The sequence below is a fragment of the Triturus cristatus genome, chromosome 4_1 (assembly GCF_964204655.1).
Source record: "Triturus cristatus chromosome 4_1, aTriCri1.1, whole genome shotgun sequence".
In the NCBI taxonomy this organism is placed as follows: Eukaryota; Metazoa; Chordata; class Amphibia; order Caudata; family Salamandridae; genus Triturus; species Triturus cristatus.
In genome coordinates this window covers 416,519,364-416,539,377 of record NC_140585.1, presented here as the reverse complement: position 1 = coordinate 416,539,377, position 20,014 = coordinate 416,519,364, and the positions used below count along the sequence as shown (strand labels likewise).

The window sequence follows — 20,014 nt, the reverse complement described above, 5'->3', positions numbered from 1 at the left end:
CAGTCCGAAGTTCAGTGAAGATGAATGGAGTAAACCTTGAACAGGTTGATACCATGACCTATCTAGGGGTCACCCTTGATAGTCGTCTGAGATGGAAGGATCAGATCAATATGCAACAACTCAAACTTGCCAGGCTTACTGGCTGTCTCGTTAAAGAGCAGAAGGAATCAATCACTAGACGGGTCCTGCCGGCCCTTAAGATCTATGATGTTAAAATTTCTACAGCCATCTTATATGGCGCAGATCTATGGGGTCATATGGACTTGTCTAATTTGTATAAAACTCAATGTAGATTCCTCCGAAATCTAGTGGGCCTTCCACAGTCTACACCCTCGCTCCCTCTCTGCTTAGATCTCGGCACCGCCCCCATAAATGAAATGGCAAGATTTAGGTTAGTGGCAATGTGGAGACGAATATGGACATCCCCAGACTTATTCCTTTTTGCAAAGGAATTGTCAGAAGTTAGGTCCATCAGGGGTTCAGGGAAAATACCATGGCTCATTGCTGTAAAAACAATTCTGATAGACATGGGCTTGGAACATCTTTGGTCATCCCCACAATCTAATCCCTTCCCACCTAAAGATGAATTCAAATCTTTATAATGGGCCACTACCCGCCTAAAAAGAGTGATGCTGTCCAATAAAAATGACCTCACCGGCAGGTTTCTAACATTCAAAATTGACCTATTGAGAGAGCCATACTGGGATGTTATTTCCCGACCGCTAGATAAGAAATTGTACCATCAGTTTAGAGTGGGCGCTTTGCCATTAAACATCTTTCTGAACAAATGGTCCACAGGGATATCACCTTATTGTATGTGCTGCTTAGGTCATATTGAGTCAGAAGGTCACTTCCTTTTTGCCTGTCCTAGGTATGGAGCACCTCGGAAAAAATGGTTAAAACCTCTGTTCCAAAATTTACCATATAAAACAGTAATGGAAGCTATACAGGTGCTCAGGACTAACACCTCAGAGGTTTTTGTGGTAGCCTTGGCAAAGTACTTGGGCTGGGCTTGGCTCCTTAGGTTAAAAAAGCGCTCGTCTTAGCGCTAAGTGCAAAAGTTGTTCTGCTATTTGCCATAATCTGTTTAGTTTAAGTATACACCTGCTAAACCACCCTACGACCCTACGACTATGTCTTATTAACTGCATTCATTGTTCGCAATCTAGAACTGTAATCCTAACTTTTTAAATATTTTTTTTTTTTTTTTTTTTTAAATTCAATCCTGTTTTATTCACTTGTTAAGAAATGTTCTTTTTGTGGACTTATGTATTTTTGTGAGTGTCTAAATAATAATTATGTTTATTGATTCCCTTTGGATATTTTAAATGAACCAGTTATATTTTCTTTTTTTTAATATGTCTTTTATGATTGCTAATAATCGAAATAAAGACTTTGAAACCTGAACCTGAAACCAGTAAGAGATTCAATGAAGGACATTAATGGCTCAAATGAAGCCGGCCCTGGTTTAAGAATCTTATAATCTTGAATACGTTAGTCTTGGTCTCAATAGTGGGCAAATGCAAATCTAGAGTTTCAGCTGCCATCAAAACATTCACAGCACACAAGGCACTTTACTCCATTAGTGGTCCAGGTTTTAAGTCTAGCTCTGTTGCAAGAGATGCGGCTAGTTCACTGGCATTTTAGAGGGCTAAATATAAGGCATCATCAGTATAATCTGGGGGATGTCCCTCTATATCACACGTGACCAAATTCTTGATGGGTCGGAGAAAGTGGGAGCAACTTTTTGCCCTCTAGGGGGCACAGGACCAGCATTCGTACTCTCCCTTTATAATATCGTTTCCACCAAAACACAAACGGGCCCTTCAGTCATCAAGTCCACTTCCTGTGGCTTCATACCACCTTACTATGTAGGTGTACCTTCGTCGAGTGCTAAAAAATATACAGGATGGCCTCATCATCGACCATCCCACGTTCGCCAAACAATCCTCTAATGGCGAACAAACCCGTATTCTGGGCTGTAACACTACTGATAGTAGGAAACTGAGTTGTAAAAGAGAAAAAGAAAAAGGAAAAGTGGGGGTGTGGGGTTCAAGTAAAAATCCCTACCACCTGCTGGTAAATTGTGCAATATTTATTTATTGGTGATGGAGGGGTGATTAAAAGCATGAGATATAGGACAATTATAGCCCTGTTATGGTGCTAATTTTCCACTAGGTTGACATGTTTCAGCCCTGCTGTGGACCCAACCGGTGTCCTGAGGTTTCGTCAGGACTATACTTAACCCAGCTATGTCCCTATAATATTTCCTTACACGCAGCATTCAATTAACATGCATACGATAACCGATTGACACTTTGTTCACACCTAGTTTCAACCATATCTGTGGGAACCTTATCTACAAGACATAAAATGTATTTATAGTAAAGTGAGCATATAGTACAGACAATCACATTGGTCTGATCTTTGTGAGCAGCCAGAGACAACTTTTAAACATATTCAGCATGCAATGGTTCTTAGATAACAATCCGTAATTGTGCGCTTACTATGTCTGGAATGAAATATACGCATTAAAAAACACCCATGTGCACACACATTCTCACCTTCCAAACGTTACAAAGAATACAGAAATTTGTTGTGTAATATAGCCATGCACACGACCCCTGTCTGTGCACCAGTATCCTCAGTATCAATGGTTACCAATATCAGATCTTACCCTCACTGATTAGTAATAATGCCTCATGGTGGGAAGGGGGAGGTAGTCCTGCAGTCAAATCCTGGATCAATATAATATTGAGAGACATATTATAGATGATCGGTTAATTCGGAGTCTTGGAAAAGGCGCTTGCCGATTTAAGTTTGCGTGGAAGCCGGGCGCGCTATACTCTTACTTCATCAAGGTACTCCCTCTCTCTGGGAACCTACTGTGTATACCTGTTCTCCTCCCAGTGGTGTCCTTCACTCTGTACCGCACACTGGTTAAATAGTTAACGCGCGTGGAACGTCGCCATCAACCCGTACCGGACCGGGACTCATGGGAAGCGTAGTCCCAACCAGCCGTGGTGGGGAATACAGGGCAATGAAGTTCCCGAGTATTAGGTTGCACAACGTGCGTCGGACACCGACAATTCTTACATACACATTTTAATCGTGAGAAAGATAAATTTAGAAATAAAAAAGTTAAAATAACGTAAAATGATTTATTTTTAGGGATAAATGGCAACCATGTTATCTGGACTCCACTATTATAAAGAGGTCTGTGGCAGGTCAAATTAATAACAAATCCCTTATAGGTAACGGTAAGAACAAGGGGGAAGTATAGTATCTTTTACTATGAACACCCAAAGCAATATCTGAGGTAATGTTTCAAATGTAGTGTTCAAGTTGTGGAGCCTGGTACCACCACAAGGTGCTTCATAAATGTGAAAATGCATGCATATGGGGTAACTGGCTTCAAATCATGAGAGAATTAACTGTTTCTACACTAGAGGGACATGTTACTATTCCATTGGCATCCCAATTCCATATGCAGTCCATTTTCTAGGTGGACACGATTGTCACAGGGTAGAAGTTAGCAAAATAAGGGGGTTACCCTGCACCCATGGAATATCATCACTCAAACCACTGGGTGTGGGTCACCAGTTGATAGACCCATCTCTGCTCTCTCCTGAAAATTCTCTTGCTGATGTCGATTCCTGGTATATGTTTGAGTGCCTCCAAGATAACCCATTGTATTTCAGTTTCTGTATGTTGGAAATCCAGGAAGTGCTTAGTTAGGCCTGTAGATGTTTTTTTGCACCTAATAGTACTGCAGTGCTCATTGATTCTCAGGTTGATCTTGCGGGTGGTCATGCCAATGTATTTCTTGTCACAAGGACACGTGATCATGTGAATCACATTTTCTGTGTTGCAGTTTGTGTGTTGGTTTAGTAGTCAGGGGCGACTAGTCCCAATGTCCACCTCTGTTTGTTGCTTCGTGAAAGTGCATACTGAACAATTTACGCAGGGAAGTGTCCCATCACTGGTGGCAAACTCCATAGTGTGTTCTGGGTGCCATCGGTGACCATCTTTTTGGAGGTATTAGAATGCACCATTCTGTCCCTTATACTTGTACTTATTTTAAATGAAAAAAGGGTAATTGCCAGTAAATACCAGCTTTATTTAGGATCTTCCACTTCTTGGAAATTATTCGTTTGACCCTATTAGATGCTGGAGAAAAGGTGGTAACACATGCATTCCTACATGTTGTATTCTTTATGTAGGTTTCTAGCAGGGCTTCTCTGTTATTATTACAAGCTCGTTACCTAGCTTCTTTGACGTGTTGGATGGGTATCTTCTTGCCTTCAGTTTGGCTGCAAGTCTGTCCGACTGTTCCTCTAAAGTGCTCTCTCTGTGCATCTAATACGTAAGAATTGCCCATATGGCAAATCATTCTTCAGTGTTTTCGGGTGGTGGCTGTCAAACCTCAGCAGACTGTTCTTATCGGTTGTTTTTTCGTGTACTTTAGTTATTAGTGAATCGCCCTCTATGGTAATCTGAAGATCCAAAAAGGTCACAGAGATCCTGTCCTTTGTGTGTGTAAACTGTAGAAAACGATCCCTTGTATATGTCCAGGTGCAAAATTTGCCTGCTAGCGTCTCATCGCCTTGCCACACTACTAGTACGTCATCAATATACCTGTGCCACAACTTGATGTTTCCGCAATAGGGGTTTGAATCAGTATGATGTGTTCAGTTTCGAACCGGTGGGCCTACAGACATGCTAGAATAGGGGGCAAATGTACTGTCCATCGATGTCCCTTTCACCTGGTGGTATGTGGTGTTTTCGTACTGAAAGACATTTTCTGTGAGGGCAATCTTTGCACAATCCATCACAAATGACACCGGGGTGATGGTGTTAATTTGGGCATTCCTTAAGAGGTTTTGAATTGTGATTAAGGTCCATTCTTGGGGTATAGATGTATATTGTAATCAGTGTTCTGAGAGACAGGAGGTGTACAATGCATTCGATCACATTCAGACCCAAAGAGAGCCTCAAAGATTTGTTATTGTCAGAAACACTGGTTCCTGTGGAATAATAGAATCATATATAGATAATAAGGTGCACAATCACAATGGAAGGGTCAAAATTTGGTCAATAAACCACATACACCTATGGTTTTAGTGTTATACAATCATATTTTATATTTTACAAACAAAATTCTATATACAATGAAAAAGAAAAAGGTTCGTAGTTTCCCCAGTGAAAAATAGGTACCTAAAATATTGGTGACATAATTGTGACAGTATTTTACAAGGTTTCCAAGGTATTCAAAAAGTCGACCATTTAGCAACTCAATACACAATTTACAGCAGCTATATACAATAATACGCGCTGTTAATGGTTAGTTTTCTTTTGTTGCTGACGACGTTTCAACCCTATATGTGATCTAGGGTCTCATCAGGACCCATGGATTTAGGTACATCTGACGGGTAGAATGAGCAGCCGCATGAGGTATACGTGCCAACAGTGGGTGAAGGAGAAAAAGGAAAACAAAATACTCACAAGGACACCCAGCCGGGTACCCAAGTGAGAGTGAAGGCTGGCACTCTATGGGTAGCTGAGCCCTGTTACTGTTTTGATGATACACAGAGACGTGTATGAAGACGGTGATGAGGAACTCTGGAGTTGGTGTTAATCACAAGCGGTGCTGTCGCGCTGACCTGTGAATCACAAATGTTAAAAATGGTGGTCTGTACCTACATATGGTGTGAAGCCCATCTGTAGAATAGAGTATTTTTCAATGAAGACAAATCCTTCAATAATTGCAGTCCTCAAAGCGCATGACGATTCACTAAGCGGGCAGCATGACAGCATCAGTCTGTCTGCTGTTGGCCAAATGACTCAAAGATTTGTGGCAGAAGTCTTGGATTAGAGTCTGGTTGTAGAACAACCAAATTTAACCTTTGTAATCTCGTAGCACGACATGAGCCTGAAGTGGGTCAACGTCACTTTGGGGTCAAAAATTGAAGTTGTAACCGCACCAAGGGTTGGCATCAGCAGGGCCGGTGTTAGCTGTGGTATCTAAGGAGCCAGCATGGACCTTGAAACCAGTGTAGAATTCAGGACAGGAGACAGTGCAGGCCCGGAAGCAGGTCCAACAGGAGCAAACAGTGTTTGGGGCTGGCCTGCCTGCAGAAGTCTAAGCAGACACCGCTACTGCTGTGTGGGGCCCCAAGGCACACCAGAGAAAACAAGAATCACATTTAAGTTCTGCAGCACAGTCTCTCTAAAGCCTCCTGTCTACTGCAGGGTCAAAAATGGCAGAGAAATTTCAGGATGCGTGAGGCCCAATTACTTGAGGCCCTCGCACCTTCTCTCTAAACTTTGGGTGGCATGATGGGGTTGAGTCCCACTTGGCCTTCTGGCACTTGTACCTAGACTTCAGCTTACTAGAAGACTTTGACCAGGAGGTGGACCTTAGCAGGAGCATAAGGGCAGACATGTTGCACAAACTGGAGTAGTGGGTAGAGCTCAGGCATCATAAACAACTCATGCGGATCTGACATATCCTTCTTGCAGTCTCGATACAGCTTGAATCCTATCTTTTTCAGAGAGGACATCGTTCCCTAGCACAGTGTCAAAAAATGTTTTATGTTGTTTGAATACATACAGTGAGAGTAGAGCTTAGCTTTCACATTGAGGGGTAGGTATTAAGAGAAACTGGCATCAGCAGGCAGGACCCACACTTATATGAGTCTCGGCTCCATCACTTCTGGGGCCGTACGAAGTCACCTCAGGTCCGCACAATCACCACCTACTATTGCTCAGGAGCATTGCTACAAAAATCTCCAAATCATAGTGTGACATGTTGAATAATAATGGAGAGCATGGGCCTAAGGGTACAAATACTACAAGGTACAAACTATCCCAAAATCTCCTAAGGGCAGCTAATATCTCCTTCCAAAAGAGTATTTGTACAGCATATATAATGGCAATCCCTCAAAAGCCTAAATCCTCTCTAACACAAGAGACTAAAAGTGGGAAACAGCTGAATTTGCTTAGCTGGAGAGCAGTATCGTTTGAATGTACTTTGCAATGCATTTCTCTACTTTGAAGAATGCCAGATTATTTCACACTATAGGTATTCAGACTCCAGAACATCTCCAATACAGTCTCAAAATATCGAGTATGCCTGAATATGTGAAAGATTAGGCTGACCAAAGAAACATTAACCCCCCTTTTTGACAAAATATAAAGATTTACTCTTAAGCAACCCAAAAGTTCTACGATTTTATAAGAGACACTAAAAATTGGAAAATGCATTAATCTCTGGTGTCTGAACTTCCCTAATATAAAAGTATTCATTCTTTTCTCTAATGTGTGGTAAATACAAATGCATACTGATCATTTTTTGATTTCTACATATTTTTACATTGTCTTTCTCCCATTTACATTTATAACCATGTTATGATCTCCTTATTATTAGATTGTTAAACTATAGACAGTGTTTGAATATTGCAGTGATTTTGAAAGGAAAACAGTCTTAGATTATTTTTTTTAAAAGGACCTAATGCACACACAAATGGTATTGACTAAGATCATTTTAAAGACAGGATATGTGTTATTACAATGATGTTTAAAACCAATGAATTTTTTGATATTCATCCTCCAGAAATAACCTAATTATGGCCACTACAGAAGTTGACTTAGGACTCTAGGCCTGATTTTGATTTTGGCGGACCAAGTACTCCATCGCGAACATGATGGAGTAGTCTGTCCACCAATCCGTAAGTTTTCTGTCAACTGAGACGCTTGTGGCTCAGTTGATGGAAGAATTCCTCTCACGGACAGATGGAAGAGGGGCTATTGGAGGGAGGGCATTACATCACCCACTCAATTTAGGGTGGATGTTTTCTCCTATCTGTCACAGTCAGGGACAGAAAAAATAATAATGACCCTCCACACTCTAGGAGAAAACCCCTAGAGTATGGAGCACATTAGTCTTTTATTTTTCAGAAATAAACTTCAGCTGTGGGAGATTGTTTTTGCAATTTCTTTAATTTTTTTTTCTCAATATTTAGTGAATGTCCGTCGAAACCAATGTTGGCTGACCACCAAACATTTTGTACATCGAAAAGAACCACTGTGGAGGCAGTTCTTTCCGATGTACAGAGATGAGCGATGGGCCAGTGGGCATCTCTATTACTGTAAGGGAGACAGAGGTAAGCAACGCTATCGGACATAGTGCTGTCTGTCAAACACTGGATTAGACCCTGTAATTGTATTTTAAGTAAGAGAGATGGTCATTTTCCAACAAATGATAAAAAACTTTCTTGGTTCAAATAGATATGGTTGCCTACTAGATATTTATAAAAAAATTGACAAAAAATCTTATTCTCTTTATCAAAAGAGAATGTATTGATTTACTTACATCTTCAAAACAAACTTTTGGAAGGATTTGGGAGTTTTCACACTGTGCACTGATTTGGAAAATAAATCCCGATAAGAGTTAAATTAGTTTCTCTCTAAATTGAGCCTTCCAAGGTTTAACCAGGAAGATAGGTACTATTGGACTTCAATATTTCTATTTCAAAGACTTCTAATTGCTTCAAATACATGAAATCTTCTAGATGGGTTACTGAGCAAATTCTTTTTAATCCTCTCCAACATTGTAATTCCGCATCAAAATTATAAATGATAAGTTTGGAACCTTTTAAAAAGCATTAATTATTCATATCCCCAAACGATAATAAAATCATTATTTGGCGGCATATGTAGTCAATGAATGTGGATTTTAAAATGGATGAATATTGATAAATTTTGTTTTGATACAGATCAATAATCCTCGGGTAATACAAGAATCTTATCTAGCATGAGATGTAGAGCATTTGGTTCAGGTCCTTGGGGATTTTTATTTAGTATTATGTATACATATAATTTTAGCAGAACGGCAAACTTTGCAACCTACTTAGCTTTAATGGCTGAGCGATTTTTTTTAAATGTAACAAAAGCATCATGTGGTAGAGCACTTTCACTTACAGCCAGCACATTTTGAATTGAAATGGCCACTATATTTACACAGACATACCGTTTTAGTGATAAAACTATGTTGCACACAAATGAGTGTGTAAATCGGGTTTGGGTGAATATTTATCATTTGTGCATCACCAAGTAAAGTGTCTTGTTTTGATCTTTTTAAAATCTTTTGTTTCCATCACACTCCAGAATCATAATAAAATGTGCTTCAATTTTATATTACTAACTGTTGTTTGTGTACAGTTAATTTAAAGGTATTTACATTTTGTTGTGTGTTACAAAAACATTACATCCTTTAGCTTTTCCTTTCACACCCCATTTGCCCCAGGACAATTAGAACATAATTCACTTTACTTTTCTTCCTCTGACTGCAAATTGAGAAGAGTTTCTAAACACCATTCTCCATGGGAAAAACCATAAGCAGCAATTTACCAGAAGGCATAGCCTGCCATTTGACCTCTGTCTTTGAAGCACACCAAATCTGACAAGAGAAATACAGAATTTAAAATGATCTTTATATTTATTGCTTGGACATTTGCGACCATAAAAAACAATGGGTTGCAAACAACCCGTAGGCTGTGACCCAAGGTTTGGGAAACGCCGGTACAAAGTATCATAATATGATCACTTTTTTTCACACTAAAAACACTTATGAAATTTTCACCAGATAAGCAATTATGAAACTTGATAATACTAATGATAATACCCACTAACATTAAAAAAAAAATAATCTGACCTCATCTCTATTTGGCATGATCCCTTATTAAATGTTCAAATTAAATGGTCAATATTGGCAGGACTGGCATCCCAGAATATTTAGTATTGGTATAATTGATACTTAGTAATTTACTTATTCTCTCATGGAATTCATATTTTCTTCTGCCATTATAATATATATAAAAGAATATAACATTTCAAATTCACTATCCTATGTCTCTAATTTTCAATCACCTGTATTAGTAATCAAAGTGAAATCTTTTCTAGGTATTTTGCATTCAGCCCCCAAAAGTTCATAAATAACTTAAATCCCATTCACTTTAAAGATAACTAATCTATATATCATAAATTACACTCCCCCTGTCATTTATGGGACGGGTGGCAGTGGCAATAATGGCCTTCCTTCAACTGTAATTGTACTTAGTACAAAATGCGCTCTTTCCTTTACAGGAGTCCTTCTTTTGGACTCTGGATCTCACCTAGATGGGCAAGGAAGCGTAGCAGGGCTCAAGGGATATGAAGGAGGGCGGTCTAGCTATCCCTGATATCCAACTATATTATTTTGCAGCACATCTCCAACTTTCGGCATGCTGGCTCACAGTTTGAGACATTTGGGAGAAGAGCCTCCTCCGGGGGGTGGTGGAGAGGACAACACAGCCACGCCTTCTGATGCAAGGGGCCGGGCGGAGGGATGTGTACCCTACATAATTCACCACATGGCAAGCCTGTGGGAAACTGCAGTGACAAAGACACTATGTACAGCCCCATTTGACAGGGCACTAACCATATGGGACTTAAAGCCCTTCTATTCTATTGATCGAGATATGTCCATGGCCAGATGGAGGGAGGGAGGGTAGATGTAACGCGGCAGGGGATCTGTACTCAGGGGAAACCTTCATGACATTCCAGTAAGCTCAGGAGACATTTGTGGAGGGACAGGGGCAATTTCTACAATATGCCAAAATAGATAACACGGTGAAGGAACTCTAGAACATATATCCTGCGAGGCCACCGCCTTCACATACGCTGGGAGGATTACTCCGATGGGGAGACGGAAGACATCTAATTTCCCTCTTTTATGGGGCACTTTGTGAGGACCAAACAAATAGGAATCTCAAGGCAAGGGCTGCATGGGAATTTGAACCAGGGGGTGTATTAGAGGATACAGACTGGAAGTATGCCTTAGTGAAGGTGTCCTCCAATAATAGATTTAAATTGATCCATTTTAAATATTTATACCGTACCTACATAACACCAACCAAACTCTACAGCATTAACCTGAGCAGGGGAGCAAGTTGTCCACGTTGTGGGAAGATGGGGCCACATTCTTACACCGGGCTTGGCACTGTGAGGATGTCCATAATTTTTGGCAACTAGTGGTACCCCGTGTTTTGGCTGCTGTGGGCATGGTTGTCCCCTTGACCCCCAGTGCTTGTATGTTGGAGGGGGATCAAAAAACCCAGGGACGTAAATATCATACAAGCTATTCCAGTTGGCGTTGCTTCTTGAGAAGCAGAGTGTTGCAATGGGCTGGATGGGTCCAAGAATCCCAAGTGAAGGTTTGTGGATAAAATAGGTGTTGGAATGGGGAATTGCTGAGGAACAGCATATGAAACTCTCCCGAACAGATGATATAGTAGTTGAGGATTTGGAGGCATGGGGGGCAAAGTTGATCCCCTTCAATGAATATCTTGCAGCTGACAGGGCTTTAGATCAAGATGACCAGAAATGAATGGAACATTGACATCTGCTGTAGGTACTTAACTGAAAAATATGGTGAAACTGGGTTGTGGCTCATTCCGCTAAACAATGTATTCTGTGTTGGGAATCGGTGCACTTGCTTCAATCTGTGGGAGGGATGATTTTACACTTGTATTTTCTGATTATTATACTGACACCTATGACCATGAACTTTATGTTGTGTTCAACAATATAAAATCCAAAGATAAAAGTTTGTTTTTTACATAACGTATATATCATAACTGGTACGATTTATTTACAATGCCTAACTCAGAAAGAGGAATGGGCCCTTATCATGAACTTACATCTAAGAAAAAAGGTTTCTGCTTCCGTTTCGCAAAGTATATTTTACTATTTCAAGTATTATTGATTACCAGAAGAATGTTGAAAGTGAATTAATTAAAATCTCCAAAATGTTGGAAATCTTACAAAGAAGATTCCAATATTTTGCATGTGATTCGTTTCGCTACAGCATAACTGTCTGGAATTAAGCTTTTTGAATAATGTGTACAATGTTACCCACTGAAGATTTAATGTATACTCAACATATATATAAGACCATTAGTGTCAAGTTTCACCTACATTAGAATGAGTGTAAACTATTTGATAAGTTAATCTCTATTGGTACTAAGTGAATACCTTCCAACAGGAAACCATATTTCGGTTTACCTTCACATCCTAGGTTGGAATGTGATAATTGTACAGGAAAAGATTTAGGATTATTTTCTCTTTGGTTTCAGAAAATACATGAAAAACAAAAAAGAAATCCAAAAATGTCTTCAGTATTTACTTTGTTGCCCCCCACTCACCAATTTCTCCATGTACTGATTTTTTATTCAACATATTTAGCCAGTTATTAGCAATGCAGCCCTCTATTTAAATACATCATATTGCCTTTGCCGAAATAAAATAATAAAATAATTTTATCTGAATAAATCTTTGAATTGGCGATAACAGAAAAGAAACTCAGAATTCAAAACATGGCAGTAGAAATCATTATAGCATGGGCAAAGGGCACACAAGAGCATTATAGGGCAAACAGTGCAAAGAGCTCCTTTCTTCTGTTACAGTTCAAAGCCACTATAGTTGGTAGAGATGCATGTGAGCATTCACCTATCATTAACATTATTTTTGGCTGTTACTGCCACCAAAAACACTTGATGAGGAGCTCACAACATGATGCCTGCCCATGGGAAAGTGAACCTGCTCTTCTTTAATTATGAAAGGAGCATATGTGTTTGGAAACATTTACGTTAGATTTCCAACTGCAAGATTTATAAGCTCAGACTGAAAAACAAGCATGCCCCTAAATAGACACATTGTTGACTAGAAAGGCACTTTAAATCAACATTTTAATTAAGGGTGGCTGCATTACACATTACTGCATCCAACATGGAAACCAATCAATTTAAGAAATGTTTTATTACCTGGAGAACATATTCCATCAGCATCTAAAATTTCATGACGCCAAATTGGTTTGCGTGTAGCTGCATCCAACATTGGACCCATCACTTTATCAAATGTTTGATTTGTGTAGCGTTTTAAAGTGCATTTGGCATTCTTATACACAAGGCATCTCCCAAAACCTGTAATTGACAATTACACGACTTGTAACTATACTTGAGTGAACACAGACTAGTAACAATGCATATGCTTAATTTTCATTAAAAACATTTGTTTAAAACTGTGAATTAAACATTTTAAGCACAGGACACAAACACTTTACACTAGGATGAACATCTAAGAACTCAGAACTACATCAAAGTCTGCAAGTATAATTGCCAATGTCACTTAACAGATTGTATGCAATGAAAATGAACAATTCTGTAGCAGGCATTTTTAGAAGGTGTATCTGGTGATCTTGTGAAAGTAAAGCAAATAAGAAGGTTAACTACACTACTTTACAATTCAACTAGCTCAGGTTAAAATGAAGCTCGAATAATTTTAGTTATAGGTGTAGAACAAGTTACTTACCTTCGGTAACGATGTGTCTGTAAGAGACATGTTAGCTATAAATTCCTTACCTTAGAATTACCCCAAGGCGTGAGACTGGATCCGGATATTTTTTTCTTAGCAGAACCCCTGCCAGTCGGTCAACACCGCGTCAATCGTCGTCCTCATGGTTGCCGGAATGATGTTGCGGTGTCTACTTAAACGCCATCCCTGCGCGCTGATGTCAGTTCTGACACGACTTTCCACGCCAGCAAAAAAGAGCCATGAAAGACACTGACCACTGGTGGGCAACAACTAGGGCCATGCAAGAGAGTTCCTATCCCTAGAAGTCAGTTTGCAGAGCAGGGAGGATGGGTGGGGTGGTAAGGAATCTACAACTAATCTATGTCTCTTACCCGAAGGTAAGTAACTTGTTCATCTGAAAGAGCTAGTTGGTTATAGATTCCTTACCTTAGAATAGATACCCCAGCAATACAAACCCCGGAAAAGGGTCTGCGAACCAAGTTCACACCAGAAAGTCCGGGAGGACTGAAAGGGCAAAAAAGCAGTCCCTACGGACTTGGCTGTCCAGGCAATAATGTCTGGTGAACATGTGCAAGGATGCTCACGTGACTGCCTGACACATGCCAAGAAGTGGAAGTCCCCGTGCTGATGCAGTGGTTGCTGTCGTAGCCCTAGTGGAATGAACACGTAGCCCCACTGGAGGTTCCTTTTTAGCTAAAGCGTAGCAGATCTTTATGCAAAGGACAATCCATTGAGAGATGGTACGATTTTGAACATCCCGGACTTCTTTGGCACCTTTATAGCCAACGAAAAGTCGATCATCCACCCAGAAGTCCTTCGTGCGGTCAAGGTAGAAGGATAGCGCACGTTTAGGGTCCAGACGGTGGATTCTCTCCTCCATCTTGGAAGGGTGCGGAGCTTCGTAAAAGGTAGGCAGAGTGAGCGTTTGTCCAATGTGAAATGGTAAAACCACTTTAGAAAGGAACAAAGGCCTTGTCTAAGCACCACTTTGTCCGGATGCACAGAGAAGAAAGGGGGCTTAGAAGATAGAGCTTAAAGATCACTCACTCTGCGAGAAGAGGTGATAGCAACAAGGAACACAGTTTTCAGAATGAGGAGCCTGAGAGGACAGTTGTATAGAGGCTCGAAGGGAGCACACATAAGATAAGTTAAAACAAGGTTCAAGTCCCACTGGGGCATTATGAAAGGTAAAGGAGGAAAGAGATTAATAATGCCCTTATAGTATTGATTTACAATAGGAAACTTGAAAATTGATGGCTGATCTGGTAGCTGAAGGAAAGCAGAAATAGCTGCAAGGAGGCCTTTAAGAGTGCCCAAATCAGAGCCCTGCTGCGCTAAAGAAAGAAAATACAGAAGGTCCTGAGAAAGAGAGACAAAGAGGGGATACACAGCCTTTGCTGCGCACCAAGCCACAAACTTGTTCCATTGACAGACATCTACCATATACGTGGAGGGACGCCTGGCTGCCAAGATAACATTACAGACCGGGTAGAAGGTGAAAAGCTGTCAACTGTTGCTGCTCAATCTCTAAGCAAGGAGGTGGAGACTGGACAGGTGGAGGTGAAGAACCGTCCCCTACAGCTGCGACAGAAGATCCTACCAAAGGGGCAGCCTGATCGGAGGATCGATGGCCATGCTCAGGAGCTCGGGGTACCATACTCTTCGTGCCCAGTCCAGAGCCAACCGGAATAACTTAAGCCCGGTCCACTTGATCTTCTTCAGCACTCATGGAAGAAGAGGTACAAGCGGAAAGGCGTACAGGAGGCCGCAACTCCACTCGTGACAAAAAGCATCGCTGAGCAAGTGCTGCCTTGGAAATTCCAACGTGCAGAACTGCTGTAATTGCGTGTTCTCTTCAGTGGCAAACAGATCAAACCAAGGCTCTTCCCATCGCTGAACGAGACCTTGCACCGCCTCCGAGTGAAGACTCTATTTGTGATTCACCAGGCACCGATGCCAGGGTTTGTCCGCCCTGACGTTTAGAGAACCAGCCAGGTGTGGAACTACCAGGGCTATGCACTGATGTTCCAGCCGAGAAGAGCCTCTTAACACCAGGTCCACAACCCCACCCCGCCCTGCTTGTTGAAGTACCAAATGGCAGTGGTGTTGTCGGTGAATACCTGCACCACTTTCCCTTTGAGAGAGGGAAGGAACGCTTTCAGCGCCAGGAGGATCGCCTGGAGTTCCAGCAAGTTGATATGGAGCCCGGACTCTGCCAGAGACCAGACGCCTCTGATCTAGGCCTCTCCCAGATGCCCTCCCATCCCAGGAGTGACGATCTGTCACCACTGTTAGATCTGGCTGGGGAGGGGAGAGGGATCTGCCTCTGACCCAAGCTTGGTTCTTCAGTTACCACTGCAAATATGTTGAAGTTTCTTCTGAAATCTGAATGTAGTCAGAAAGATTCCCCTGATTCTGCGCACTCTGGAACTTCAGGTCCCACTGCAGAGCCCGCATATGCCATGTAGCATGATCAACTAGCAGGATGCAGGAGGCCATGAGGCCATGCTGCCTCAGAGTCCTTTTCAACAAAATCCGGGCTAGAGGCTGAAACATCGGTATCATACCACGAATATCCCGGACTCACTGTTCTGGAGGATAGGCCCAAAACTGCACAGTGTCCAGAACAGCTCAGATGAAAGGGAGCATCTGAGAGGGAGCCTGATGTGACTTTGGCACGTTTATAGTGAACCCCAGCGAGTGCAAGAGGTCTGCCATAGTCTGGAGGTGGGAGACGACAGCCTGGGGAGAGGATGCCTTCAACAGCCAGTCATCGAGATTGGGGAAGACTGGAACCCCTGATCTGCGCAGATGAGCTGCGACCATCGATATCACTTTCGTGAACACCAGAGGGGCACTGGTAAGGTCAAAGGGGAGCACGGTAAACTGAAAATGCTCGTGGCCTACATGAACCAAAGGTAGCATCTGTGGGCCGGCAGGAGGGGAATATGAAAATAGGCGTCCTGCAAGTCCAAGGCTACCATCCAGTCTCCAGGGTCGAGGGCAGACAGGACCTGAGCTAACATGAGCATTTTGAACTATTCCTTCCAGAGGAAGCTGTTGAGGGCCAGGAGGTCTAGAATAGGACGCAGGCCTTTATCCTTTTTGGGCACCAGAAAGTAGCAGGAATAGCAACCACGTCCTACTTCAGGCACAGGGACCCTCTTGATAGGCCCCTTGGCCAAGAGAGCTGAGACTTCCTGGCGGAGAAGCACCAAATTATCCTCTGACATGTGATCGGAAGACTGTGGCATGAGGGTAATCTCGAATGGGAGGAAGTAGCCCATACGGACTATTTGCAAAACTCATCTGTCTTACATCAGTTCTTTCTTTTTCCTTGCCAGTCTAGTGCAGATCCGGAGAGAGCTACCCCTTTAGTCACTTTTTGACAAAACCTTTTTGACATTTTGTCTCCTGGTGTGCGAGGGATAGCCCACTGCCGGACCGGGCTCAAGCCTTGCGAGCCCTGTCACTGGCTGATGTCTGTCCGATTGGATCTAAGAAAAAATTCTCCAGATCCAATCGGACGCATAGGGGAAATTCTACGGTAACTAACTGTCTCTTTCAGATAGAAATGTTAAACACACATGGATGAAATGAAGGAAACAATTTTCTAAAAATATGAAACAATTTTTGTCAAAACAAAGAGCATTAGCAGGATACATGTGTTTTGAGACTTTTAAAATGTTTGGTTGTCATCACACAGATATTTAAGAGGGTCTGTTATAACAAAGTCAGTGCCTACAAATTCTTAAAATGTACATTGAACCAATAGTAGTAAATTATCTGTCTTCATTGTTGATCGTGAACCTCACTGATGTCAGGTGGTCTACCACCGACTGGTGATGGTCTACGACTGCGTTTGGCAAGTCCACCTTCAACATTCAGTCATCGAGGTAGGGGAAAATGGTATCTCCCATCCTTCAAAGGAGTGCTACAATCACTGTCATGACTTTCATGAACACCGAGGGGCACAGGTGAGACTAAAGGGAAGAACAGCAAATTGAAAATGCTCCTAGCCCACCCTGAACAACAGTTAATGTCTGTGGGACTGCAGGATGATTACATGAAAATATGTGTCCTGCAGGTTCACGGCTTCCATCTAGTCGCCCGGATCTAGGTCAGACAAAACCTGAACCAGCAATAACATCGCAAAACTGTTCTTCTATATGAAGGCATTAGGAGGGCGGGAATATTAAATCGGACGAAGGCCTCCGTCCTTCTTTGGCAACAAAAATAGTAGTATCAAACAGTACCAATTTTCAAGGCCGGCACCTTTTCTATGGCACCTATGCCCTATCTGCCGGATGTAATCCTTTGAAAGTGTTAGATCTGGCCTCCTACAGAGTGGTCATGTGGTACTAAGGGCTAGCTAAAGTGGCCTGGAGGCTGATGCTGCTGGAATGCGGGGACTGGGATAATCGCTGTCTCTGGTGATCTGCACGGTGTCTGCCTGAACCCAGTCTGTGACCAAAAAAGGACTGGGTTCCAGGAGTAAGGGGGCTTGGCGTTGCCGCTTGACGTTGCCTGTACATCAGTCCTCTGGTGAAACATCGATAGGGAAGTAAATTCTGGGGAAACTGCCTGGAAGGTGTCTAAAGTCTCAAGGAATGTGCAGTGACCCTGCTTTCTTTAAAGCATCCCAAGGCCTAATCTTTCTTCTCACCACACAGGTGAGATCAATCCAAAGTTATATCCATAAGGGACGACTGAAAATCCAGAGAGAAGCCTGTAGATTTTATACAAGAGCGGCGACAGAGTACCCGATTGGTGCCAACTGTCCTACCCAAGCAATCAGCAGTATCCAGGGCAGACCTAATGATGTATTTGTCCACATCCTGACCATTGTGATTGGTTTGAGCCAGGGAGGCCCGCAAATCTGCCAGGACGTCTGGTAAGATCTCATGGACCATGTCCTAAACAGTGTGCGTTTATAGGACAAGTAGAGGAAACAAGAGTGATCCAATAAGCCCAAAGGAACTTGGGTAATACATACAATGTTAAAGTAACAAGGGTTATTTGGGACTCAGAGTACTCATTTAGGTATAAAGTTTACATCAAATACTATTTATGGACATAATAGTTCCAGAAAAGGTATAAAAAAGCTAGCCATTTATGTCACATATGTAGATTTCATATTTTACAATGGGTTTGTAAAAAACAGAAACCTAGCAAGCAGGAAGGCAAGACCAAGGCTTTGCCTAAGTGCCGATCAGTATGTAAGTAAGGGCTTCACTGAATGGTAGCAAAGCCCCAGAAGAAGCCTGTCCAGGCCTTAATACCTCTGTGAGGACATTAGTCTTTACCTCCACAGAAGGAAATTGTAGGTTCAAAATATCCAATCACCACAGGAAATAAAACACTTTCCTCCATTGGTAGTCAGATGTGGAGGGGTTCCGGTGGTGAAGTAAGGAGTATAAGGAGAAGTATATGCCACACTGGCCTCCTGCAAGTCCATGTAGAGATTTTCGTCATCATAGGGCAAATCATCTCCATTGACATCTCTGAAGGTTGCCTGACACAGATCACTGTCAGAACAAAACATTTGGTTGAGCAACCGAGGGCAGCTCTGTGGCAGAGGCAGTCTCCTGTCTTAATACAACTGTAATATCACAAACATTCATCAGGATTATATGGTTCATACTGAAACCAGCGAATCACATCTCTAGTCTATTATAAATACCTTACTATAATATTATATAATTATATTAATATAATATATGTGCCATCACAAATGTATCCAAAGTCTTTCAAAGAGTAGAGAACCATTTTTATTTCTCACATACATGAACAAAAGAGATGCAAAAGAGAATATGAGGTAATATTCCTTTAATGTGATCTCTGAAACAGTATTTTAACAGTGGCTATTTTTTTCCACGGTGCGACTGGATTCATAAGAATACTTCTCTGTATATGGCTCGGACGTCAAGCATGCTTCAAAAACCAAAACAATCAAATAATCTCCAATGATTTCCTTGAGTTCTGGTAAGAAAATCCTGGCTGCAGAAACTAAGTATCTAAATTGTCTAGCATCTACACTCTGGACCATAAGAAACCTATATTTGATAACCCCAAAATGGTTGCCGCCCTTTTCAAACACAGGGTTCTGTAGCTTCCTGGGAAATGTAATTTCCTGAATTACATTTAGGTGCCATGCGTTGTGCGAACTTCAAACACATGATGTCTCTCTCCAAGGAGCGTTAATGCTCCACGTGTAAAGCCAGCCTTTCCTTCCTCTCAAAGCGTATAGAACCTACAAGTTTGAGTACTGGTATTCCTATTTTCAACTCTATGGTGTCATTCTTGCGCATCACCATATCTGTATGCTTACATAACGGAACATGTTGATTTCCCCATCGGAGAATACAAGGGTTAAACCTTTGTACAAATTCATCAATGCCAGCAGTGTTAAAGAATATGGAGGATTTCCTCCAATTTATCTGCAGTTCAGCAATCTCCCCAAAGACATTATTCTTGCCTACTGAGGGGGCCAAATTCTCCACTGCAAATTATAGGTGTATTAAAATATTGTCAGCAGTTAGCGATATCACAAATGTTGGGGAAGATATTGAGATGTTGGGTAAGGAGTTTTGTTCCAATA

The 20,014-nt window shown here is 41.7% G+C and overlaps 1 protein-coding gene across 2 annotated transcripts in view; it reads right to left on the bottom strand.

The window, feature by feature from the left end:
- The window catches only part of POLR3B (RNA polymerase III subunit B), a 1,087,861-nt gene that overhangs the window by 313,374 nt on the left and 754,473 nt on the right, over positions 1–20,014 (bottom strand). For both annotated transcript variants that reach the window (XM_085652533.1, XM_085652534.1), the window contains one exon: positions 12,864–13,022. In XM_085652533.1, coding sequence (XP_085508659.1) covers positions 12,864–13,022 — 159 coding nt within the window. The remainder of the gene's footprint in view (positions 1–12,863; positions 13,023–20,014) is intronic.